At 43.8% G+C, this 26,948-nt stretch overlaps 1 protein-coding gene across 1 annotated transcript in view; it reads right to left on the bottom strand.

Moving 5' to 3' along the window:
• Window positions 1-1,637: 1,637 nt before the first annotated feature.
• Window positions 1,638-26,948, bottom strand: part of LOC129344078 (fatty acyl-CoA hydrolase precursor, medium chain-like) — a 42,454-nt gene continuing 17,143 nt past the window's right edge. The window contains exons 5-13 of the mRNA XM_055000572.1: window positions 21,290-21,443; window positions 20,055-20,159; window positions 12,595-12,690; window positions 9,130-9,270; window positions 7,657-7,737; window positions 5,970-6,117; window positions 3,494-3,625; window positions 2,606-2,678; window positions 1,638-2,515 (exon numbers count right to left, since the gene is read on the bottom strand). Of these exons, the coding sequence (XP_054856547.1) occupies window positions 2,329-2,515; window positions 2,606-2,678; window positions 3,494-3,625; window positions 5,970-6,117; window positions 7,657-7,737; window positions 9,130-9,270; window positions 12,595-12,690; window positions 20,055-20,159; window positions 21,290-21,443 (1,117 nt within the window). The 3' untranslated portion in view covers window positions 1,638-2,328. The remainder of the gene's footprint in view (window positions 2,516-2,605; window positions 2,679-3,493; window positions 3,626-5,969; window positions 6,118-7,656; window positions 7,738-9,129; window positions 9,271-12,594; window positions 12,691-20,054; window positions 20,160-21,289; window positions 21,444-26,948) is intronic.

Here is a 26,948-nt window from a genome sequence, read left to right on the forward strand (position 1 = left end):
TTGTTTGCATTAATGCTCTACTGTCCAATTTTAAATGTATTTTATCTTATTACTGTGGTTTTATATTTTTATACATGTTGTTAACTGCTCTGAGCCCACTTGTGGGGAGAACAGACTATAAACGTAATAAAATAAAAATGAAAGAAAAGAGACCTGTAGGCTTTCATGTCTCTGCTCCCAAGTAGGACCTGGTGTTCTACTGGGATTACAGCTGAACTCCAGACTACGGAGATCAGCACCTCTCTGATGAAAATGGTCGCTCTGGAGGGCAGACTCTAAGGGATACTGTAGAACCTAGGAGAAACAGAAGTCTGAGTGTGATATCACATGCCTGCTGAGCTCCTTCTCTTCCCCACACCCCACCTTTCAAGGAATCACTCCCAATTTCTAGGAGTTTCCCAAGTCACGCTAGTGACCCTAGAGTTGCACCATACATTACAATGATCCACCCCCCACACACCATTAGAATGGTCCTCTCTAAAGGCTGCAGAATGGACACAGAGAACATGGCCATGCCTGTGACCTTTTCCAGCATCGTACCTTTTCCCATTGATCCATGCACACTGACTACAGGGGATTTAGAAGGGTGTCACTCTGTTTAGGATTGAGCTGGTATCCCAGAACATGTGTGCGTATTTCTGCATCTATTGCAAACCTCGCTTTGGTCCCGCAAAGCACAGAATGTGCAGTGAAAATTTCCCTGAACGCTGGCATTGCTTTTGCTGGCAGCCAGGGGGGAAATTTTTTACTGTTGCTCAATTGCATGCCATGTTGTTTCTGCCAACAAAATTTTAACCTGGGTACTCACAATAGCTTTTGCTCTGCAAATATCCAGAGCTGCGTGCCAGGGTGAGAGCAGGGTTTTCCAGAAGTGTTTCCACCCCCTTCCCCTTTAGTACGTTGTACTAAAGGCAATCTTGTCCCTTAGCAAAACATCCTCATAGAGGCCAAACTTGCGATACTTTCCTTTTCCGCTCAGCAATATGACAAAATTGTATCATTGTATTTCAGCCATGAGAGCTGGTTTCTCTCAGACGCAGTGCTCTTCCTGGGCTTAGGGTGGGCCGGCCTTAAAGGCTATTAAAGCTTCTACCTGGATTATGTCGATAGGCCTGCAAACACCCCATGCATGTAATAGGTTATATCATACATTTCTCAGCCAGGTTTAAAGCCTCCCTCTCTCTTATAAGTGTGACTTATAAGTGCAACTCCAACATGACTCCCCTCTAGGCTTGCTTTTGAGTAAATACTGTAACTGTACCAAGGTGAGGGAGAGAATAAGAACAATGCTATTTAAGAGCAGTGCTAAGAGCCCCAAAGACTGCTGTTCGTAGCTTTCTTCAAATGGAAACCTTGAGGTGTTTCAGACTGTTTAGATTGCCATGAGAACAAGACAGACTTCAAGATACCCTGGGATGAAGATGTAAACACGGAGTCTCTTCCTTTAAAAATATAAAGACCAGAAGTTTGTCACACCTCTCTCCAGTTCTAGCCTGCCACCATCTACTGCACGGCGGCCACTTAACTCTGTAATGGATTGCGTTCACTGTAATTTGTGGCACTTGAGCCAAAATTAAGGTAAAGTTTTGGTTGGGTACTTTCCATTTTTTAAACTGTTCACCAAACTTGACTTAAAAAAATCTTCAGTATGGATTTTAATGGGTTAATCAAATCTGCAGCCACTTACAAATGAAGACAAATAACAGCTCTGCAGGCCGGAAACTGCATTTTTAGACGATCTGCACATGTAAGATTGTATGTTTCCCCAGAAAGGCAAGTAACAGCACCCGAGGGCTGCTTCAGATTGGAGAAACAGTATGAAGGGGAACATTTAAACTCTTTCCCCTCTGAATTGGGTCCCCACATGCCTAATTTTTGGAGGAGGGAAAAAGTTGTGAGCTACAACCACTAAAATCCATCTTCTGTTTGAGAAGGTATCTCCTACCATTCCTGTTTAAAACAACTTTAAAACCTCTAAGCTGCTTGTTTCATCCCAGGCACCTTGCAAAACCATCTCCATTCATTGATTTAACAGTGCAATCCTAAGAAGAGTAAAATATTACAGCCCCGATTTCAGTTCTTAAGATTCACCAACAGCATTCATAGTAATCTCCACCTAGTAGCTGAAATCCTTGACAGCACTTCCTAAATGCTGAATCAAGAGTCACACGAAATTTCTGGTTGATAAAGACTGGTTGATAGCAGTCAAAGCCTCTGATTTTTCCCTCCCTTCACGGCTAAGACACACTTTGACAAATACAGTTTTCAGTTATCATTTAAGTATTTGATGTCTCAAGACAATAGCAAACCAGCAAATCACATTGCCAGCTAGAGATCCACACGTGTTTCCTGTTCTTTTGTGGTTTTCTTTGTTTTGTCCTGCAAGATCTCCACCCAGAAATCAACCCGGTCCTTTTTCAGTTTCTCTGCTTTCTGTTGCTGCAGGTTCAGCTCCAGATATTCTTCATTCAGGTCATAGCGTGGCCACCCCACCAAACCTTCGCCATTTGGATTTCTAGAAAAACATCAGAAACAAAATTTGCATTTGGATTGTGGGTGTTAAAGAGACTGAGCCACACCGGTTTGAAATAGCCAGGAATCTCACCCTGTGCGAGCAAAGTTGGCCCAGTATTTCATGATAGTCCTGCTGAGCTTCTTCTCATCCTCTGAATCGTCACCTGAAGATGGGACAGGAGAGACAAAAGGGAAAATAGTCTCCGTGGCTCAGTATTAGAGCATCTCCTCCTTTGCCTGCAGAAGGTTCCAGGTTCAATCCCTGCCTAGTTTAAAAGTAACAGGTGATCCGAAAGGACTCTTCCCGAGACCCTGGGGAGCTGCTGCCAGTTGGAGTAGACAAGACTGACTTTGACAGACCAACACGTGACTCAGGAGAAGGCAGCTCCATGTGCACAATGAACTTGGAATCCCTGGGATGGGGGGCAGCCGTAGCTTAGGCATGGCTGTTTTAAAAGAATCGGGCATGTTTGCAGGGTTCCTTGCCATGGGAGCTCCATGCCCTGTTCAGAAGCAGGGGAGCCCTGAACGCTGGATGCTGGGCGGGAACACTGGAGGAGCAGATCATCAGACCCCAACACGGAGTTCCTTCCCGGAGGTATCAGGATGGCGGCTTGGTTTGAATAGCAGGGTGCTTTTGAATGCGTTCAGGCCTTCAGTCTTGAAAACTTCGAAGAGAGTGGGGAAAGTCTTGGAGGATCATAGTTGGATTACAGGAAGCTATCCACTTACAGACAGGATCAATGCTGATTAGGACCTGCATTTTGGATCTTGCTGGTTTGTATTTCTGGTTTTATGCTCCCCCCCTCCCCAAAGCTGAATTTTATGTTTCTGTAGACTGTTGTAGTAATCCTCACTGAGAATTCTTTAGAGGAGAATCACTATAAAGTTAATGCTACAACCAACCAATGCAATTCTGAAGCTTGCCCCTTATTAACTTGACCCATAATCATACCCTTACTCATGAAGGCTGATTTACCTTTTATTAATGGCCATCCAAAAACAAAGCCAAGTTCATCGCCATGATCTGCCTTCACAAAATCTGGCTTTATATCTTTGTACATATTGGGCCGGTGCTGGAATTCATAAAAGTAGACAGGAGCACCAGAATCTTGAGGGGAAAAATAAAAAGAGAATAAGTTCGTTATTGTTAGTAGTAGTAATTTCCAAACTGCTGGAAATGTTCAATAGGAAGCATCAATCAATTGGGTGCTCCAAAAGAATGCACACAGTTCAGTCACATAATAGGATGGCAACTGCTTTTTCACTGCAAGGCTCAAGGGTCCACTAGGCCTTACTTTTCTTCTCTATTTATTTTAAAGGGCTTTTTTGTGTGTCCAAATGTAGCTGCCAGCATTGCTCTAGGACAGAGAACTTTAACCCTTTGCTCATCTGCTGCTTTCTTTCTGGTAAAAGCCACTCTCAACAGGCAGAGGAAGGGGTGGGAGAGGAATATAAGTACTTCCAGGGCTTTTTTTGAGGGGGGATACTCCGGAATGCTGTTCCAGCAGCTCTAGAATCTGCCCACATGATTCCTTCCTCCTTCGGCTGTGCAGGGTCTTCAGAGGAGGTTTAGCTGCTTTGAGTTCATTCTGCTTTTTTATTTGAGAGAGAGAGAGAGAGAGAGAGAGAGAGAGAGAGAGAGAGAGAGAGAGAGAGAGCGCAAGTAGAGCTGCTGGGGCCAGCTCTCCAGAGGAGGTTTAGCTGCTTTGAGTTCATTCTGCTTTTTCCCCATTCCTCTGTGAGTGACAGAGAGAGATAGAGAGAGATCTGGGGCCTGGCAGCAGCTCTGCAGAAGAGGCTTCGCTGCTTTGCATTCATTCTGCTTTCTTCACATTCCTCTGTGTGTGTGAGAGAGAGAACTGGGGCCTAGCAAGAGCTCTGCAGAGGAGGTTTAACTGCTTTGAGTTCATTCTGCTTTTTTCATTCCTGAGTGAAAGAGAGAGTGAGAGTGCAAGCAGAGCTGCTGGGGCCAGGTTAAATTGCTTTGAGTTCATTCTGCTTTCATTTCATTCAGGGGTTTCTGTGTGTGTGCTGCTTTGAGTTCATTCTGTTTTATTTTCATTCAGGGTGAGTGGGTGGGTCTGTGTGTGTGTGTGCTGCTATGAGTTCATTCTGCTTTCTTTTCATGGGGTGGGTGGGGCTGTGCATGTGTGTGTGTGTGTATGTGTGTTGCTTTCATTCTTTTGTTGACTGAAGTTGACATTGTTATGGTTCCCAAAGCTTTTGAATGCAGATTGGTTCTGTGTCAGTTAAATATATCAGTTATGGTTATTCCAGTTTTATGGTAGGAATGGATAGCTGTGTCCAAGTCACAAAAGGCTTTCATCAATATATTCATCAGCATACAGGTGTTCTTATGTCTGAATAGCTGTAACTCAAATGGTTCTCCCCTCCCCCTCAGCTGATTAACATCACTGAAATTGCAGTGGACATATGGGTATTAAGGAAATTTTTATGAATATTGTTTGTCTGGGACATTGGAATGTATATGAACATTTCACAATGTCAAAACAGCTTAGCCATTTGGAACGTAGGCAACCAAAAAAAGCCATTTTAAACTAAGTATGAATCTAATGCAGCTAAAGTTGAGTAACTAATTTTGAATTGCTCCAGTAAAGCAAAACTCTCCCTGAAAATTTGAAAATTCAATATTCATTAGATTAGGAATTTCAGACTCTGTGGAATTTTGAGAAAGAATTTTGGAATTGTTTTTCTATGCTGACGGAGGGAATCTGTTCGAGTTTAGATTTGTGAGATGGGTTTTGGATTTTTAGAGGTCCCCGCCTTTTTCCATATTTTAAAATGTGATTCCAAAGAAATGAAATGTTTGGGAAAGGGAATGGAAGATTTCACATTTTGTAGAGGATCCAGAAAGGAAAAAAACCCTTTCTCATAATAATGTTATTTTCCAAGCTTACTAACATTTATCTTGTTGTAATGCATTGTGCTAGGTTCCGGGAAGCGGCATCACTTCTGGGAGTGATGTCACTTCAGGGAGTGACATCACTTCTGGAAATGATGTCATCATGCATTTCCTGGAGTGTGCATGCACTTTGCACACGCACATATGATAACAGAGTTCCACCACCTCTTTTACCAGAAAAAAGCCCTTACTTCTAAATATTCCCCAGCAGGTAGGGTTGCCAGGCCCCACCCCCACCTTCCACTCCCCCCCTCACTTATCTAGCCAGCAGGGGAGGCATGGGTCTCCTGGGGACGTACTCTTGGTACGCTTCCAGGTGGTGTGGCGCACTCCTGGATGGCACGGCGCATTCCTATGGACCCACTCCGGCCTGGTTCAGCCCGGTTAAAACAAAGGCACATACAGTATGCTTTTACAAGGAAGATTCACATTTTGGCAGTGAAATCCAAATGTGAAAAACAGTGAGAATTTGGGTCAATAGGGCTTCTAAATGTCTTCTGTGAGAGTTCTGTTATTTCAGAAAATTAACCTCTTTGGCTTCTAGCTGTTCGAATAGCAGGAATGACAAAGAAGACGTCTCCCATCAGTTCTCGGAAGTGGTCTCGTAATTGGATACGGTCTTCCGTGTCTCCCAGATACTCATCCAATACCTTCTGCACAGATTCAGCTGAGAGCCCCTACAAGGAAAGGAAATGGCAGGCGTGTTGAAGGTGTTTATAGCCATTTTTATTTGCAGTGAACAGTTCTAGCATATGGATTGGCCTGAAGTGATAACAGCTTGGGGGAACGAGAGCCTTTGGTAATGACTGGGGACATCAGTTTCAGAGGTGTGAGAGTATAACCCCAAACAGGCCCAATTAGGCCTCAAATGGGCCAAAATCAGCCTGCTGTGGAACACAGGAGTGCTGCTGGAGTGGCACGACAAGCCCTGGAGTCCTCCTGTGCTCCTCAGCGACCCTTTGGGGCCGAAATTGGGCTGCTGCAGAGCGCAGGAAGGTTGCCCGGGCAGTGTGATGGTCTCTGGAGTGCTCCTTTACTCAACAGGAAGCCTGTTTTAGCCCGTTTGGGGCCCTAACTGGCCCGCTGTGGGGCACAGGAACACACCAGAGCCTGTCACGCCGCCCCGACATCATTCCTGTGCTCAGTTGCTAGCGGAGCCATATTCTACAACTTAGATATATTAACTGGATTCTTTCCAGCATTGTGCTTTTGGTTGTCTGGCTGGTTCTTTAGTTTCAGTGCTGTGAATCTTCCTGATTTATAATCTGCAGGTCTACACATTTGGTCTGGGTATTGAGCAAGATTCTGCTGGAAGGCCCTTTCCAAAGTGCTTCACTAGGCACCAGGATTTCTTGACCTTTCATTACTACCAGAACTTAAGGACTGCCAACTCAAGGTGGAAAAATTCCTGGAGATTTAGGGGTGGAGCTTGGGATGGGCAGGGCTTGGGGAAGAGGCGGAGCTCAGCAGGGTTGTGATGCCATTAGGGTTACCGGGTCTCTTGACTCATCCAGTGGGAAACTGGGAGCCCAGCACTTACCTCGCTGCATCCTGGGTTTTTGTGCGTGTGCACACATAGCGCGTGCACTCATGGTTTGTATGATGATGTCACCTCCTGAAAGTGACATCATCACATGGGTCAAAGGGCAAACCCAAGAGAGCTCCTGCACTCACCAAGGGATTTGGCCCGAAACCGGCCTGCTGGAGAGCATGATTTGGCCCAAATCAGGCCTCTGTAGGTGTTGGAGCATGCCGCGACACCTGGGGTCAAGCCAGGCTGCCTGGGGGTGCCCTGAGAAGCGCATGCCCTGCTGGCCAAGTAAGTGAGGGTGGTGGGAGGGTGGGAACAGGGGATCCCCCACCTCGGGCAAGGGAACGGCACCTCTAGATGTCATAGAGTTCACCCTCCAAAGCAGACATTTCCTCTGGGGGAACTGATCTCTGGATCTGGAGATCAGTTTTGATTCTGGGTGATCCCAGGCCCCTCTTGGAGGCTGGCAACTTTACCCCACATCCCCATATTACCAATTTACAAACTCAGAGCTAGTCTCTGATGGTCAAAACAGAGAACACCAAGATATCTGTTGAATTAGATCTTCCCTGCATTTTTTTAAAGGGTCTATAATATTTTTAAGTCTTTCCAGGTATCTTGGAATTTATATATAAACAAGCCATTCTATGGTCCAAAAAGCATGGAGTATCTGCTTCTCTCTTACCAACTCAGAGGCTACAGCCTGGAATGCTGCCATGACGATCTCCCGATCTATACCATCTTTTATATCTAAGGAATACAGCATCTGTGTGTAAAAAAATAATAACATTTTTGCACTTGCATTCAATGTTGTTCAGTGTGAGATTATGCCACTTCAATGGCAGCAGAAGATATAAGGTAATATTCAAATAATGCGTGTACAAAAAAGTCTTATCCACGAATAGCTTTTGCAGAACTGCATACACAGAAACACATTAAGCTGCCTTATATTGAATCAAACCATCTGTCCATTAAGGTCAGTATTATTTATTCAGACTGGCAGTAGCTCTCCAGCGTCTCAACCAGGATTGTGCATCACCTACTGCCTGGTCCTCTTAACTGGAGATGCAGGGGATTGAACCTGGGACCCTCTGCATCCACTGAGCCACAGCCTCTCAGCATTGAATTTATCTTTTTTTATGCCCTTGTTGTTGAAATTATGTACTTGTACCCAATGCAGAATGATGCACACACCATCTACTTTCTGGAGAGCTGGCTAAACTGTATCTGACACCTTAAACTTGACTTTGGGGGCACTTTCACACCTGCTGAATAACACACTTTCAATGCACTGGATTTTACTGTGTGAAACGGGAAAAACCACTTGCAAATGATCGCTAACGTGCATTGAAAGTGGATCGAAAGTTGTTCAGCGTGTGTGAAAGTGCTATACACCCCACCTCCTGTTATCTTTTTTAAACTCCCCTTTGCAAAGATGTGGTTAATACATGGTTAATACAAGGCTGGAGAAGAAATGGGAGTAGTATGGAAAGCACTTGGCAAAACAGAACTGCAAGACATTCCAAGATGTTCCCCGTGTCTGATCTGTGCTAAGGCGGACTCACATATTATAAAGTCCCTGTGGCTGACAGATGCATTTCTACCAGAGGTGTACTGGGAGCTTCCTGCTGGAAACCTAGCCATCAGCACACATTAGCCATAATTTATGCCCACTTCTGCTCCCAATGGGAACTCAAAGCGGCTCACCACAGTCTCCCCAGCGCCATCTTCTCCCCACAGGGTTGTTGGGTAGGCCAAGAGTGTGTGAGGCCAGCCCAAGGCCACCCAGAAACCTTCTATGGCAGAGTGAGGAATTGAACCTGGGTCTCCCAGGTCCTAGTCCAGCACTCTAGCCACTACGCTACATTTGCTCTCAAGTTCTCCTGGAGGGGCAAACAGTGGCTCCCTGGGTTGGGAAAATGGTGCGTGAGAAGAGGGGGAGGCTTGAGCCCCTTGCCCCACGGGTCATGGTTCTGATCTGAATCCAGCCAGTGTGCACCTGGGAACTGAGCTCCTCGTAGGGAACTCTAGGCACTCATTTGACAGAAAGTCCTCATACAGGCCATGGAGGGCTTATATAGCATATGACTCATCCCTAAGGCACCTTTTCAGATAATGCAGGTGCTTGCGATACAGAAAGGAGAAACAAATGTCTTACAAGAGGTACGGCCCAACCATATTCGTCGTTATTCACGCCGAGTAGATATGGCACAATGCTGAACTCCTTTGCAGCCAGAAGCTCTTCGGGTGCCTTTGGAAAGAACTTGCCGTCCACAACTGCATTCATGCTTCTAATTTCCTGTGGTTGGATTTTTAAAAGGAAAACATATCTTAAATGTGTGCTTGCTTCCTATAGGAAGAACATTCCAAGACCTTCATAATGAGAATGAAGCAAAACTGGACTGATTTAGAAGCATTTTTCATATGTAAAACCCAACAAGTCCCAGCTTCTGCATAGGCCCAAACTGTATCAGCAGCATGCCAACTGCACACCCAGTTTTCAGGATCACTGTAATGATTTCTATGCTTGCACGTGGGCAGAGTCTAGAGCAGCATCAGCAAGTGGTCAACCTACACCAGGGAGCTCTATGGCCAAGGCCAAGAAGTAGCCCCAATCCCTCTCCCCATTCAGTGCAAGGAAGAACCTGCCAAACCACAGGCAGGGCGAACACAAACAACCGTCTGCTTGCCTGTAGCATCATAGTAAACAGGTAATCTGCACTGCCCTGCCAGGTGCTAGGGAGAATCTTATCATTTCCCTGCTATGGTACCTGTATGCTTTCCCCATTTGGCCAAAAGCAGCTTTAGGAAAGAGGACATTTAAATGGCAAAAACAGCATGGATAAAAGGCTTACTCTCCCCCCAGTTGGGCCACTATCCCATGCCTGGTCTGGTTTTCAGCAAACTCAGTCCTGCATTCTGTAGGTCTTCTGTACTCCTGTGGAATATATCTTCCTATATATCTATAACTGCTGACAATTAGCAGCACGGTCCACACACCCCCAACTGCACTGGCAGATTCTTGAATGTACACCCCAAACGCAGCCCCTGCTCAAGCGGTATTTCTGTCCACCACCCCCTTTGCTGCAGCCAGAGAACTGGAAGGTTCAGACATAGCAGGCCTCCAGCTTCTCCCCAATTGCCTGAACACAGGGAAGCAAGATACTGGGGACTCACCCTGACCCATAACATAACACAAGAAGAGCCTGCTGGATTGGACCAGAGGCCTACCTAATCCAGCATCCTGTTTCATACAGTGGCCAACCCGTTGCCCTGGAGGGTGAATTAATTAGGGAATTAATTAGCTAGTCAGCTTTTGTATATATTGGAGTCCCCCTTTGTTGTAATAAATGTCCGTTGCACTGAAATGGTGGTTCATGCCAGTAATGAAAATATCATGTGGTGAGCTGTTCTAATTGAAGACCATTAGGAAGGTGTACAGTGAGTCATATATCCTTAATATGAGATGCAATTTCTGATTGTTTATATGTGATAATATATTTAATACACATTGACTTTATGTCCACAGTCCAATAACTGTGCCCAGGAAGAAGTTGTGTATACGAAACGGGAATGGTATAATATGCAAGCATAATCCCGTCGGCACATCAATATTTTCATTTGATTTGGACTGTGGTCACCCTCCTCTGTGGGACTGTCTGCCTACATTCCTAAGAAGGCTCTACTGCAGCTCTCACCCAGACGTTTCTTTATGAACATTACAAAAACACGGACAAACAACTGTTACCTTGTATAATTGTTACCTTGTATTTATTATAGATTGTATTTATTGTTGACACTTTGCACCTTTGCACATTTTTGCACCAATATATTGTTATAAAAATCCAAAAATTTTGACTGTATATTCCCGGTATTGTTTCTTGTAACCTTTGACTACCCGGGGCTTCCCTGCTTTGTTTCTGGAGGGTGAACGACAGGGCATAGGGGCCAAGGCCTGCCTCTGATTTTGCTTCCTGGCACTGGGATCCAGAGACTTACTGCCTCTGAATGAAGATGATCCCTTTCGTCACCATGGCTAGTAGCTGCTTGAAGGACCTATCCTCCATGATGCTTTCCAGTCCCCATTAAAAGCCATCACCACATGCACTGGTGGCGAATTCTACCATTGTCCATTGGCAGTGAATTCCACCTACTGGTGAGAGACAGTTTGGTGTAATGTTTAAGAGCAGCAGGACTCTAATTTGGAGAACTAGTTTGGATTCCCCACTTCTCCACCTGAAGCCAGTTGAGGGACCTTGGGCCAGTCACAGCTCTCTCAGCCCCACCCACCTCACACGGTGATTGTTAAGGGGGAAATAATTGCATACTTTGTAAACCATTCTGACTGGGTGTTACGTTGTCCTTAAGGGCAGCATATAAATCAAATGCTGCTATTGTTATCATCATCATCATCATCACCACCACCACCATCATCATCATCATCATCATCTGTCACTACATTTGCTAGCAGTGAACCCCACCATTTAAATACTCTTTGAATAAAGCAGTCCTTTCTATTGTTTGTTCTGAATGTGTTGCCCGAGGGCATATGAGGGGAAAACCCCCTCTTTCTATCTAATTTCACCACCCCCTGCATAATTTTATAAGACTCTATCATGTCATCCCATGGTGGTCTTTTTTCTACTGCAGAAGTCCCAGACTCTAGGTTTTTTCAAAGAAAAGGTGCACTAGCCCATGAGCAGACAGCTGCTCAACACAATAACAGAAAAACAAGCTAACAGCTGCAGAATCACGTAGGCGGGAGGGTGGAGAGAGGAACAGGCTGTGATACAACTGGTCAGTGAAGGCCTATTTCCACGCTACGGCTGCCACCAGTTTGTCACCTTTACAGAGTATTCTTGACATTCAGTGTATCAACAACATGTAGAAAACTTATAGAGCAAATAATTTTGTTGCTGGTGAAGGCAGTGCTGACTGCTGTTTCATTGGTGAATTGAATTTTTAACTCTTTTTTCTTTTCTTACTAGAACAGGTCTCCAGAGAGGGAGCAAATAAATTATCTAATAAATACATAAATAAATCCCTCGATGGTTGGCGTTCATCCATATTTGAAAAGAATATAGATGAACTGTTGAGAACATGAATGATCTGTTTTTTCAGCATCCTGGAATACTGACAACTTTAATAGCTCAGGCAACGGCCAGCATAAGCCCTACACGACATATATCAGTTAATTGTTTTATGTTCACCTTTTAGATATATCAGTTTATTCAAACAAGTCTACGTAGCACATAGCCTTTTAGATAAAATAATTAAAATCTGTGTTCATCATAGATCAGGAAGGGTAGCCATGTCATGTTAGTCTGTCTGTAGCAGTAGAAAAGAGTCCACTAGCACCTATAAGTACCTGAAGATGTGAGCTATAACTCTACCCTACCAAAAATTTAGTTAGTCTTATAGATGCTACTGGACACTTGCTCTTTTCCAAGGTCACCATGGGTAGCATCTTGCAAAACCTTGTGGATAAAAGTGCAGAGGACAAGCCTCCAAATGAATGAATGAATTTACAATCAGGCATGTTGCCATTGATTCAGTTGGATTTTAGGACCTATCACCATACTGCAACATAACAGCACAGGACCCTCCCATGGCTTTTACCTACCTTCATCAAGGATTTTAATTCTTGCTCTGTTTTGCTCCTCAAGCAACGCACCATTTCAGCATTGTTTGTCCCACAGCCGAAGACAGTTGCTATTTCCTTTGTTAAGATTTTAAAAAGACAGGCAATTAAAAGCAATTATGATATGAACAAAGTAGGGAAGGAGACTGATTTCTCTCACTTATTCTAGGTGGCAAACTTGTGTACTCTTTGCTGTTTCCTTTTAACTCTTTGTGCTGTTTCCTTTTAGCTCTTTGTTCTTTAATCTCATTTCTATTCTGTTGCTTAGCCGGTTGGTGCTTTTAATGGCCACTCTAGACTGCTGCTGGGTGTGTGAGTTTTGCCCCCTGCTTTAGAGGACGTTTCTGCTTTCTTTCCTCAGCCTGGTTGTAGGAGGTTTATTTCATTTATTTATTTTAATTTATTTCATTTATCTTATTGTTTGATTCTGATCGGGTGTGTGGTGGAGCAAGGGAAAGTAGAGAATAAGATTAATAGGGTGTAACTACTCTAATTAGTAAGACCTTGCTGCATCCTAATTACACAGCTGATAGCACTATCCAACTGCATTTATTTTTCCGACTGTATTGTGATAAGAAGTCTAAGAAGTCGAACTTTACGCTACTGCTGTGTTATTATAATATTTTTACTTGTCTTAACAAGTAAAACCTATACTTGGAATTTAATAATAAATGGGAAAGAAACGGGGCTGCCCATTGAATGATATTCCTGCTCCCTGCTCTAAGCAAAGTAAACTGGAAGATTTTTTTCCCAGAGGGACTCTTAAACTGCATTAGACAAACAGATACCAGTGTTTGTCTGAAGAGTCAGCGCTGTCTCCAAACTCCAACCCACAACACCTATGATCAGATGAAAGCCAGAAGGAACTGAATTTTAGTGATCTTTCTGAAATTCTGTTATCAGGAAACGGAGGTCCTGAATCAAGTAAAGCAGAAACCCTGAGCTATTTAGCCAATCAAACAGTATTAATAAGTCAGGCTCTTGCCAAGATCTATGATAAATTGGACCTGATAACCCAGTACTTCCAGGGACAATCACTGATTAATCAAGAGACCAATTAAATAATAATCTTCCTCCTGGGACCTGCCCACTAAAGTCAGTGAGAGGAAGGGCCTCTGGGAGGACTTATTTTGATGCAGTTCCCCATTCAATTCCGGATGAGGACGTTTGTCAGGTTGTGTTAAAGATCTATCCTTACCAAGGGAAGCATATTAATCGGCTCCCGAAATGGCGTGCTAAGCAACATCTATCCTTCTTCCTGAATGTACCACTTATAGACTTAAGAACCGTAGAAAGAATCCAGGGCCAATATACTATGATCGTATTCTACTTACATTCTTTTCCCCAAGGTTACCAAGACTTACTTTGGCTAAAAGCAATTTTCTACAAATATATGGAATAACTCCCTTAAAGCACCTCCGTGACCCAATAGTTAAACCACTGGTTCCATTAAAACGTTTCATCTCTGAAAGAAGAAGTTGCGATAGAAAGATGAATAGATCTATTGACAACATTGACCTATGTAAAGATTTACCACCATCTTTAGACCAGAAAAAGGAATCTAATGAAAGGGAAAGCAAGCAGGGAAAGTCATCCCCCGACAATAGAAAGGAAACTTAAAGAAGTAGTTGATCTGAATCCAACTAATGACCCCACCAATAATTTAGCTAGCAAATTCCATGATCTAACTGCTACATCAGCTTTGGACTCAATTGAAACCAACTTCTTTATATCCTTTTCCAACCTGGACTTACAAGAACAGGGCAATATGATAAAACGTTTTCAAGTTCTTCAACAGAAACTAGAGGATCTTCATCAATCGTCTCATAGAAAATACAGCAGGCTCGAAACACAAAGTCCTGCAGAAATCGACTCCACCCCAATTGCCCAAACAAGTGCTCACGATGGAGCTCTCAATGAGCTTGAAGCTAGCGACATGGAGCATGAAGGCAATGCCCCGTTGCCCCTCGAACCCAGGATTGTAATGAGAAAACCCAAGGCTCTCACCACACAGACCCCAGATACGATCTTGCCATTCTCCCAAGATTGACTCCCAAGTACGCCTGTCAAAATCCTTTCATGGAACGTGGCGGGATGGACATCTAGGATAGGGTCTCCAGCTGTAGCTGAGTTCCTCAACAACTTTTCAATAATACTACTCCAAGAGACTTGGGCTCTGGAAGATGTGTCCCTCCCAGGATACACAACCTTTACGGAGAAAGCAATAAAAGGGAGGAAAGGGGGGTGCCCTAAAGCTGGCCTCTCTTGTATGATCTCAAATGCTCTGAAATATGATAGAGTAGAACTTCTTCATCCTCTCCTTCAACATTAGTTATTTATTTGGAGCTCAATGTCAGTGCCCTTATTTTGGTGAAAGTCTATATCCCTCCTATCTCTAACAAAGTCCTTTTAAATCAGGCTTGGTCTCACTTAAGAGAATCTGATAGATAGACTAACCATTTTCCACCCTAGAGCAAAGATTTTGAGGGCAGGGGATTTAAATGCCTGTATTGGAATGAATGATGAATTATGGCTGGCCTCAGCAGGACTTACCGAGATTGAATCGACTGATCTGGGATATCTGTACTTCTACGAAAGGAGATCTGAAGATGGGGAAGTTAGTCCCGCAGGCCTGAAACTCTTGGATTTTGTTCTCAAGACCAATATGATCATTCTAAACAGGCGGGCCGGCATCGATGAAAGGGGAGAGTATCCGTTCTTTTCAAACAGAGGTGCAAGTTTGATAGACTATTTTTTAGTCTCCCCTGATAAAATCCCATATAAAATGAAATTGCAAGTGGAAACTTACCTTGGAGGTGACCACTTGCCCCTGTCACTTTCAATTGAAGGGAAGACAAAATCCCAAAGGCAGACAATATACGTTTTTCTCCGCGAGACACTCTACGCTATCAAGAATTGATATGATCTGGGCCTCAAAGGACTTAGCGCTTTGGACTAAGGATGTGGAAATAATGCCTATGGTAGGCTCAGATCATAACCCAATTATGTGGAAGTTTGGAAAAAGAACTAAAAGGAAAGGATGGAGAATAAATGAGGACTTGTTACAAGAGGGAGAAAATATGGAGATGTTGAGAAGGGAAACTAAGTTCTTCATACAACACAATATGAATAGAGAAGTACCAACCAATAAGGTATGGGACACCTACAAGGCAGTAATTAGAGGCATATTAATGGACTTAAATGGAAGAGCCAGGAAAAAAAAAGAGGAGAAGAGACAGGAGATCACGGAGAAAATAAAAGCCAAAGAAATACAGTTAAAGAAAAGACCAGGGAAAAAGAAAATCTACCAGGACATTAAAATTCTTCAAGAACAGCTGACAGCAATGAATAACAAAGAATTGGAATGGAATCTTAAGAGAATGAATCAAAAGGCGTTCGAAGGCGCAAATAAACCTGGGAAATATTTGGCATGGCAATTGAAGAAGAGAAAGGAGAAGAAAATAATAAATAAAATCTGTGAGGACAATAAAGTGTACCTGGAACAGACAGCTATTAGCAGAGCCTTTTATAAATTTTATGCCAAATTGTATAATAAAAAAGAGGTGAATAAAGACTCAATAGCGACATATTTGGAGAAAATGAAGCTCTCAGTAATTTCGGAAGCTTGGAGAGACAAATTGAACAATGAAGTAATGGAGGAAGAAATAAGAAAGGCAATACAGTCAACAAACTTGGGAAAGGCGCCAGGACCGGATGGACTTACAGCCAAATTTTATAAGGTAATGGCTAATGAACTGGAACCATTCCTAAAAGATGTGATTAATGGTGTTTTAAAGGATCAACGGATCCCAGACACTTGGAGTGAAGCTAATATATCACTGATCCCCAAAGAGGGGCAAGATCTGACTAACGTGAAAAACTATAGACCTATATCGTTACTTAATGATTATAAAATTTTTGCGAAGATACTGGCGGAAAGAGTGAAGGGATGGCTTTCTGAAGTTATTGAGGAGGAGCAAGCTGGTTTTTTGCCCAATAGACAAATCAAAGACAATTTAAGGACAGTTATAAATGCTATTGAATACTATGACAAACGTTGTGACAAGGAGGTTGGTTTCTTCTTTGTGGACGCTGAAAAAGCATTTGACAATTTGAACTGGGACTTTATGTTTGCCACCATGGAAAAGCTACAAATGGGAGAAAGATTCATAAGAGCAGTAAAGGAAATTTACAGAGACCAGAGTGCAGCAATTGTGGTGAATGACGAGGTGACCAAGAAATTGACTATAGGTAAAGGAACAAGACAAGGTTGCCCGTTGTCTCCACTGTTGTTTATTTTGGTTTTGGAAATACTGATGATACAGATACGAGAAGACAATGCAATCCGTGGAATAAAAATAAAGGACTTTTCCTATAAGGTCAGAGCATTTGCGGACGATATAATGTTAATTGTGGAAGATCCAATGGAGAATATGCCAAAAGTAATAGAGAAGATTAAGGAGTTTGGAGATTTGGCAGGATTTTATGTAAACAAAAAGAAGTCAAAGATATTATGTAAAAATATGACTAAACAAAAACAACAACTATTAATGGAAATAACAGACTGTGAAGTAACAAGTAAGGTGAAATATCTGGGAATTGAACTGACTGCAAAGAATATAGATTTATTTAAAAACAACTATGAGAAACTGTGGACTCAGATAGAGCAAGACTTGATTAAATGGAACAGACTGAACTTGTCATGGTTGGGAAGAATTGCAGTAATTAAGATGAATGTGTTGCCAAGAGTGATGTTTCTGTTACAGACAATACCAATTATCCGAGACTCTAAGCAGTTTGAAAAATGGCAGAGGAAAATATCAGATTTTGTTTGGGCAGGCAAAAAGCCTCGAGTGAAAATGAAAGTGTTACAAGATGCAAAAGAAAGAGGCGGAATGCAACTGCCCAACCTAAGACTTTATTATGACGCAATTTGTTTAGTGTGGTTGAAAGATTGGATGATGCTGAAAAACCGGAAATTACTGGCCTTAGAAGGATATAAAAAATATTCGGATGGCATGCATATTTATGGTATGATAAAGTAAAAGCGGACTCTATGTTCTTACATCATTATATTCGGAGAAGCCTATTTACAACTTGGAAGAAGTACAGAAATTACCTACAAGATGGAATCCCCTCATGGGTGGTTCCATATGAAGTAATAGATCGGAGAACTGTCGATAATGAACAACAGTGTTTAACATACAAGGAGATAACCCGAATGGAATTTTCTAAACCCAAAATAAAGACGCAGGATGAGTTGTCTCCAAGTTACGATTGGTTTCAGTACAGACAGATCAGAGATCTTTATAATTCGGACTGTGTGAAGGGAGGGATAAGAATGGAGAATTCGGAATTAGAACAGGCACTTTTACAAGAGGATAAAAAGGAAATCTCTAAGGTATACAAAGTGCTGCTGAAATGGTATACTGAAGATGAAACAGTTAAAGTGCAAATGGTGAAGTGGGCTATAAACTTTAACAAGGAAATAACAATGGAGGCATGGGAATACTTGTGGAAGAATACAGTGAAGATCACGACATGCACCAATATTAAAGAGAATGTCTACAAAATGATTTATCGTTGGTATATGACACCAAAGAAAATTGCGCTAGGGAATTTGAACACGTCTAATAAATGCTGGAAATGTAAAAAGCATGAGGGATCTTTGTATCATATGTGGTGAACTTGTGAGGTAGCTAGGCAGTGCTGGGGGGAAATAATAAGAGTAATAAGCGAGATTTTACAATTTCAAATTAATAAGAACCCAGAACTCCTGCTACTGAACTTGGGAATGGAGGACATTCCAGCACAATATAGGACATTGCTATTTTACATGACAGCAGCGGCTAGACTTTTGTATGCGCAAAAGTGGAAAGTGCAAGAAGTGCCAACTATTGAGGACTGGATATATAAATTGCTGTACATGGCGGAAATGGACAAAATGACAAGGAAACTGAGAGACCTTGATCCAGGACAGTTCAACACGGATTGGGAGAAGCTGAAACAATATTTAGTGAAGAAATGGGAGGTGGGAGGAGAACTGTGGCAGTTTGAAAATTACTGAAATACAATAAAAGTAGAGGGAGGTGACTTTACCGGGGGGTGGAGAGGTAAATGAGAATTTCTAAGCAACTACTTTATTAGACTATTATATATAGCATTAAGTATTATAGGTGTTATTACAAGAATTATAATGATAGAAATTAACTAATTATAAGGATAGAAACTAATTAATTTCATTTCTGGCAATAATTGTATAATGGAGATAACTTTATTATTGCAATGAAGGAATTTAAGTAAGGTGGGAAAATATATATTAATGTATAAAAATTGATTGAATTGGTTTGGAGGTATATATGGGTCAAATTGGTTGACTATTTTTGGTGGATAGTTGCATAATGAAAGAATAATATAATTATATAATTAAAACAGTATGAAGATAAGATATGTAGAAAAAGTAATATATAGAGTATAAGTTAAATTGGTTGACTTATATTGAATGTACTGTTTATAGAAGTATCTAAAATTATGCTAAATGAGGGATAAATTGTTTGTCCCATATGGAAGATGAGATTATAAAATAGAGTATAGAGTACCAAAATTAGCTAAATGATTATTATCAAAAGAAAATATGCCAAGAATGTATTATTTAGTTATGTATTATTTAGTTGTTAAAGTAAGTAGGAAGACAGAAGGAGCACTGTGTTATATAGATAAGCTTAGAAGAAAGTGAAAGTCTACGTTTGACAGATAGAATAAATTTAAAATGAGTAAGGGAAAAGGGACAAGGGGTTGGAAAACTGTTGGAAGTCAACAAAAGGGGGGGAAAGGGAGGGGGTTAGAATTGGAAAAATTAAAGGAAACTGATTGTAATGTACAATTTAATGACATCTAATCCAATAAAAAATTTTATAAAAAAAAATAAATAAATTTAAAAGCAAATACAATAGTGCATTACCAAATGATATACATGTATGGAAGCAGGAGAGTGCAATATGCACAATCACTCTATTGTGAAAAAAGGGCAACGTGTGCATTTTCCACGCAGGTACAGCATCCATTCACCTGATATACACAATATGGTGACTGTGTATATCAGCTGCATTACAGGGGCCAACAAGCTACCACACTGCAGAAACAGAACGCCAGCATTTTGTCTGCAAAGGGCTTATGTTGTGTTTCATGCACATCTTGGTCACTTTTAACCTGTCACTTTTCTAACCCTATTCAATCAGATATATCCCTTGAATCTAATAAAGAAATCCTTTTTGCCTAGATCTGTTCCTCTAAATGATAGCAAATGCTTGAATTTCACACACACGCACTCCGGGACAATATTTCCCTGAAACTGTTTCCAGTGGGTTTTCTCTGGGGTGAGCAATTTGAGGAGGGGCTATTCTTAGGAGCACAATCCAAGTGTTACACAACAGCACACTTACTTTCGCAAGGACTTCTGGGTGGGAAGTCAACAAACCTGGAATCTGAACAACTCCACTTTCTGATATGGCTCTCTTAAACAAACCCTTGGATAACGGAGATAATACCTGAAGGAAAAATATGCAGATTAGGATATATTAAAGATCTAAGGTGTTTGAATAGTAGGTGAACCTGGTTATTTCTCTGAGGAGGTGTAAATGCAGCCTCTTGACCAAAGGAGACCCAGGCAGATGCTAAGGGTTATATGCACTCCTTTGGAAATTTTGAAGGTTTATGTTTTGGTCTCATCTGGCATGACCGTATTTTAAACATTTTTTTAATTTATATAGTTTTCTGAACACAAACTAACAACAAACTTATGTAACAGCTTATAACACAGAAGTTGGTCCAGTCAGGGAAAACAACATTCGATAATAAGATCAACAATATGGGCATTTAACAATCTTTAACAGTAACATATTATGGCAACGACATATATCACAAACTGTCTGGTTTGTGATATATGTATAGTCTAGGAAAGGCAACCATTATTCGAGAAGTGTTAACTAGTAATGCAGGTTATCTAGAGTTTGAAGATGGACTGAGATTCTGTCCACAATAAAAAAAACCCAAAGTTTCACAAACCAGTTTCACAAAGGAGGCAAAGTCCCCCCCCCCCCCAGATAATGCAAGCAAAGAACCTCGGCTGAAAGGTTTGATGAAGGAGAATTACCTGATCTGTTCCAGCCTATCCATCTCCCTTGATCTCCCTGTTGGATGGAACCAGGATAAATCCCACTATTTGGGACACACAAGGCCAAGCCCTGGAGCACACTCTAGTCCTAATAATGAGGAGAGAGGGAGTTTCCCTCCACATTAACTTGCCATGGCTTTCCCATCTTCCAAACTCTGTTTCTGTGAATGGCTTTGCAGGGGGCCGCACCAGCCTTGCTGAGCCTGTGGGCATTTGGGGAATTTTGAGCACAGACGGGGGGTTCTAATAATAAAATGGCTGCCATGAAGACCAGGCCCAACCACAAAATGCTGGGAGGCTCCACAAGATATTAGCCAATTGCAAACTTCCTCCTATGACAGGGGCAGCTTTTTCTGAATGGGAGCTCCTTGCAGATGTAAAGGTGATGCTTCCTAGGAACTTCAGAAGTGCCTCCTGCTCCAATGAGGTTTAAGGCCGCTTTGGGGGATAAAGAAGTGGGCACGATGGTGCAGAGGCAAATTCTACCACTGTCAGTATACCCACCTGAGCATCAACGCTAAATGCTCCTGCAGACTCGCCGAATATGGTCACAGACTGGGGATCTCCTCCAAATTGCTTGATGTTTTCCTGAACCCACTGGAGAGCTGCGATTTGATCCAGTAAGCCCCAGTTTCCACGAGCTTCTACAGATCCAGTACTACAAGCAAGACAGACACAGTACACAACAAAATCAGAAACAGAGAATCGACTACATCATTTACATGCATTTTTCTACTTGTTACAAGCCAGTGCTGGAAGAGTATGAAGGGAAGACACTCAGCCACTACCCCGTTCTTGCTTCTTTTTGCTGCCAACATGATCTAGTTTCTCCTGTCCCTCGGCCTTTCATTAGAGTTTCATCCACTGCCATTTCTCATCCATACACAGTTAGAGGTCTACTCCACTGTTCTCATTCTTTGCTTCAGGCTTTTTTATCTCTCCCGATTGGGCTGCCTAGTCTTTTAACGTTCTCTGCATTTTCAATCCCCTTCCCACACAGCTTACGCAATAGACTGAGAGCCAAGCTACAAGTGACGAATGACACTTGAACGGCAAGTGAACAGACTCACGTGCAGGGCTCATTTGGAGGGTGAACGCACAGAAACGCTGCTCCGGCAGTTCCCCCAAAAGGTCACTCTCAGGTGGCTCCGCTCACCTGACTTTTGGCCATTTGGGGTGGGGGAACCCTCCTCTGCCTGGCACCGACCCGATCCCGGTCCTTTCGGCCGCATTCTGGGTCCAAAAGGGCCAAAAATAGCAATTTCTGCTGGAATTGGGGCCAAAACGGCTTGGATAGGGGGCCATTTTGGGCCCATATTGGCCTGGATTGGGGCCAAAATGGCCCTGATCAGGCCACTGCCAGGTGTGGGAACACTCCCCCATCTGGCAGCAACCAAATCCCGGCCATAGGGCTGTGCAAGCCCTGGTCGCTTCGGGTTTCCCGCTTCGGGTTTACCCGAACTGGGAAACAGCTTCGGGTAAAGTGTATTTCCGAAGTGGCAAGCAGCTTCGGAAATACAGCTTCGTAAAGCTTCGGGTTTGCTTCGGAAAGATTCGGGTGTCAATTTCACTTCTGGCTTTCGGGTGCTCTGGGGGGGGGGGCAATTTCTTTCCGAGGCAAACCAAACTTGGTGGAGACCTTCTCCTACCTCGTCTCTAACAACTCCCCAATTTTGGAAAGTTTGCTCCCACTTTGGGGGCCATTTTATGGCCTCTCAAAGAAGCTGCCCTTATCCCCCCTCCTTTTCTCCATTATATCCTATGGGGGGGGGAAGAAGAGGCTTGTCTGGCTAGGGGTGGCATTTTGCATGCAAAATGCCCCCAACCCTGAGGGAACCTCCTCCTACCTGTCCTCCCACCCCCCACCAAGGCTCAACCTGCTCCCACTTTGGGGGGCCATTTGGGGGGGCCTAACCCAAAACCCCCAAAAGCCCCACACAGCCCCAAAGACACCCTCCCCAACATTCCAAGACTTGCCCTTACCCCAAGAGCAGGCTGGCCAGCCATCTCCCATTGTTCCCTATGATGGGAACTTTTAAACTCTCTTTCCCAGGGCAATTATGCACATCCCAGGGGTGCCATAATGGAGGGCACACTCCTGAGTCCAAGCTTGTCCCTGTGAAAGCACACCTGAACCACATACACCCTCCCCAAAATTCCCCCACCACCTACAGAGAGGGCTGGCCAGCCAGCCCCATTGTTCCCTATGATGGGAACTAACCTAACACCAAAGAACAAAACCACAAACACACACTGAATAAAGTTTAAAATCTTTATTTTTCAACCTTCAAATACAGAAAAAAGGCACGGTAGTGTGACACAGCACACCATTCCCCCCACCCCAAAGGAACACAACTCACTACACACCAGAGAATCTGAAAAAAACACAGTTACATGCAAAAAATATTTCCTGTTGTGATTTAAGTTACACAGCAAGAACATAACACCGAGGGCATTGCAGCCACCCCCCCCCACCCCAAAGGAACACAACTCGCTACACACCAGAGAATCTGAAAAACACAGTTACATGCAAAAAATCTTTATTTCCTGTTGTGATTCAAGTTACACAGCAAGAACACAACACTGTGGGCAGACACACACAGAGACACACACACAGACACACACACCAGGAAAAACTCCTCCCCTCTCTAACCACACACACACACACAATGTAGAAATTTTTTAAAAAAAAATTCACTCCCACCCAGTCAAGCCCCTAATCCTCCCCTCCGCTCCCCACACCCACCAATACAATCCCCCCCCCCCCGAGAAAACCCAGTGAGTCACTGACTCGCTCACCACTCCTGCAGTCCAGCGATGGTCAGGCGACAGGCAGGAATTCAACGGGGGGAGTCCTCCTCCACAGCAAGACTGCAGAGACAAGATGCTCGACCAGCCACAGCAGCAGCAGGAGTCTCTCAAGTCTCTCAGTCTCTAGGAAAGAGCAGAATGGAAACTGGTTATTAAATAAGTATATTAACTCTTTTAAAACTACTTCTAAATTCTAACCCCTCAGTCCCAAAGTGTGGAAGCCAGAGTATAAAACTAGGCCAAAGCCTTGGCATGTACCAGGGAAGCCACCCACTGTAGAAATGAAAGGCAGGCATAGTAAAAAAAACTTTAAACAGAGCAGCAGTAGGCCAGCTTCAAGTTAACCCCCCACCACCACCACCTAGGCCAAAGCCTTGGCACACACCAGGGCTTGGCATGAGTCTGCCCCTAGGAAGCCACTGTTAAATTTAAAAAATAAAAATAAAATGCAAACTTAAAACAAACCCTTTCCCAAACCTATTGCCCCCCAACCACCCCCTCCCCCAAAGATCAAAGAATCTTGTGAGTCAGTGAGAATCACTTACCAGTGAGATGCAGGGCCAGTCAGCAGCACTCCGCAGCAGGGTCCTCCTCTTCCAATTTCTGTCCAGGAAAGCCGCTATCTCAACGTCAGGGTAAATTGGAAGATTCCTAAAAGGAAGCCTCCAATTTATAGTCCTGCACTGCAGCATTTTAAAAAAGATACTCTCCTGCCAGAGAATCCCCATTGGCTGGGCTGGAAGGAGAATACTACTGCAGGATTGGCCACTCCTAACCCCTCCTCCCCCTTGCACTCATTGCAAAGTCTGCAAACAGTGCAAAGAATCCCTCCAAATGTGCAGGTTTGCTTGCTGCTTGCATTGGTAATGGAAATCAGCAGCAGCAAGCAAAAGCTCCTGCCACATTTTCAGGGATGGGAGGGGGAAGGAGGAGGTTAGAGTGAGTCACTCACTACTCCTACCCCTCCCCTCTCCAAAGCCGGAACTGGAAGCCTTGAATAAGCTTCAAAACATTGCTTTTTTTTTAAAGCACGGGAAGCTTTTGCTTGCTGCTGCTGATCTCCATTGCCAATTGCAAGCCTCCAGCAATAGAGATCAGCAGCAGCAAGTAAAAGCTTCCTGTGCTTAAAAAAAAAAAAAAACGGCGCTCGAGCGGCCGCTCCGAAGCGACCCGAAGCAACATGAATTGCTTTGAATTGCTTAGCTTCGGTATTTTCGAAGCGGGGCCATCTTGCTGGCCGCACTTCGGGAAATTCTGAAGCTACACGAAGCGGGTCGCTTCGGGTAGCTTTACCCGAAGCGAAACCCGAAGTGACCAGCCCTACCCGGCCATTTCGGGCCCGACCAAACCAATTATGCTAATAACACACTTCCGGTGATGGCGAGGGGTGTGGCATATGCTAATGAGGCGTGCTAATGAGTTATGCTAATGAGTTCCTGCAGCTCTTTTTCTATGAAATGACCCTTGCTCACGTGTATTCCTCCCTGTTCACTTGCGCTCCACTTGATCACTAAGTGGAGTGCAAGTGAACAGGGAGGAATACATGTGAGTCTGTTCATTTGCCGTTCAAGTATCATTCGTCACTTGTAGCTTGGCCCTAAGTGCTTGACATAAAAATGCCTAAATCCTGCCTCTCCACACCTATGTTTTCCTCTTCTTTCACTAGAGCTGTCAATCACTGTCACATTTCCATAAATAATGTAATCAGAGGAGTTTTGCAGGTAGACAAGCAAATAATACAGACACTTGTTACCTTACATTCACATATGAGCCTCCCATGTACCCACCTGGAGTGGGGAATTACCAGGGGCGGCGCAAGGGTTTGCGGCGCTCGTGGCCATCCGGCCGGGCACGCACACGTGCACCAGCCTGCGTGATGATGTCACATGTGACATCATCACGGGGAGTGCGCTTGCGCGCCGCCGTCACCACTGCCAGCCTGATCACTGCGGCGGGCAGCCTCCGAGCTCTCCCGCTCGGTTGCCTGCGCCGCCACAGATGCTTGCCTGCGGCGGCTGCGCCTGGCCAGGGGCTTGTGCTGGTGGCGGCGGCGCAAGGCGGGAGGGATAGGAGGCTGCTGCTTTGTGGTGCGCGTTCCCACCCCCCATGCCTCCTCCAGCGCTCCCTCCAGCACCCTGTGCCTGAGGCCACCACCTACCTGGCCTCTATGGGCACGCTGGCCCTGGGAATTACCAGCCCTCAGCCCCAGTTTCCCACCCACAAGGAGTTAAGGAGCAGGAGTGAAAATGGGCTTCACATAGTGACACTCAAGGAATCGCCCATAATCTCTTTGGTAACCCCCCCACCCCACCCCAAGACTAGTCAAGGCAGCCTAGAGCATCACCCAGAAGTGACATCACATCCTCACCAACTCTCTAGTTTCTACCCAGGTACTGCCTCCCAAATCTCCTGACATTTACTGAGGCAGTATTGAGAACTCTAGCCACATAACGTCTCAGGAGAGCCTCATTATACATTATTTATTCATTTATCTACATCATTTATAGTCTGCCTCTCTCACTGAGACTCAAGGCAGATTACACAGTGTGAGTCAGTACAGTCAATATCAAAGACATTTCAATAAACATATAATAGAAAGATACATACAGTTTGCAAAGATGTAAACAACTGGCTGGAAAACAACTAACAACATTATTCAATTTATATGCCACTTGTTCAGGAGGACAACAGAACACCCACTCAGAGCAGTTTACAAAGTGTGTTATCATTATCCTCATGACAATCACCCTGTGAAATGGATGGGGCTGAGAGAGCTCTGAGAAGCTGTGACTGAGCCAAGGTCACCCAGATGGCTTCAAGCGGAGGAGTGGGGAATCAAATCCGGTTCTCCAGATTAGAGTCCTGCCGCTCTTAGCCACTACACCAAACTGGCTCTCAGCAGAAATCCAATACAGAGTTGAAAAAAACGTTGAAAGAGCATAAGCAATTCCACGACTGACATATTAAACAGCATAGGGACTGTATTGTTGAAGGCTTTCATGGCCGGAGAACGATGGCTGTTGTGGGTTTTCCGGGCTGTATTGCTGTGGTCTTGGCATTGTAGTTCCTGACGTTTCGCCAGCAGCTGTGGCTGGCATCTTCAGAGGTGTAGCACCAAAAGACAGAGATCTCTCAGTGTCACAGTGTGCTACACCTCTGAAGATGCCAGCCACAGCTGCCGGCGAAACGTCAGGAACTACAATGCCAAGACCACGGAAATACAGCCCGGAAAACCCACAACAGCCAGCATAGGGACTACCGAGTAGGATCATAATGATCGAAGTCTACGGTCCTTCACTGTTTCCAGCAACAGTAGTAGTCGTCTGTGGTCCCTTTCTATCCCTTTACTGAT

This window comes from Eublepharis macularius, chromosome 16, assembly GCF_028583425.1.
Source record: "Eublepharis macularius isolate TG4126 chromosome 16, MPM_Emac_v1.0, whole genome shotgun sequence".
Classification (NCBI taxonomy): domain Eukaryota; kingdom Metazoa; phylum Chordata; class Lepidosauria; order Squamata; family Eublepharidae; genus Eublepharis; species Eublepharis macularius.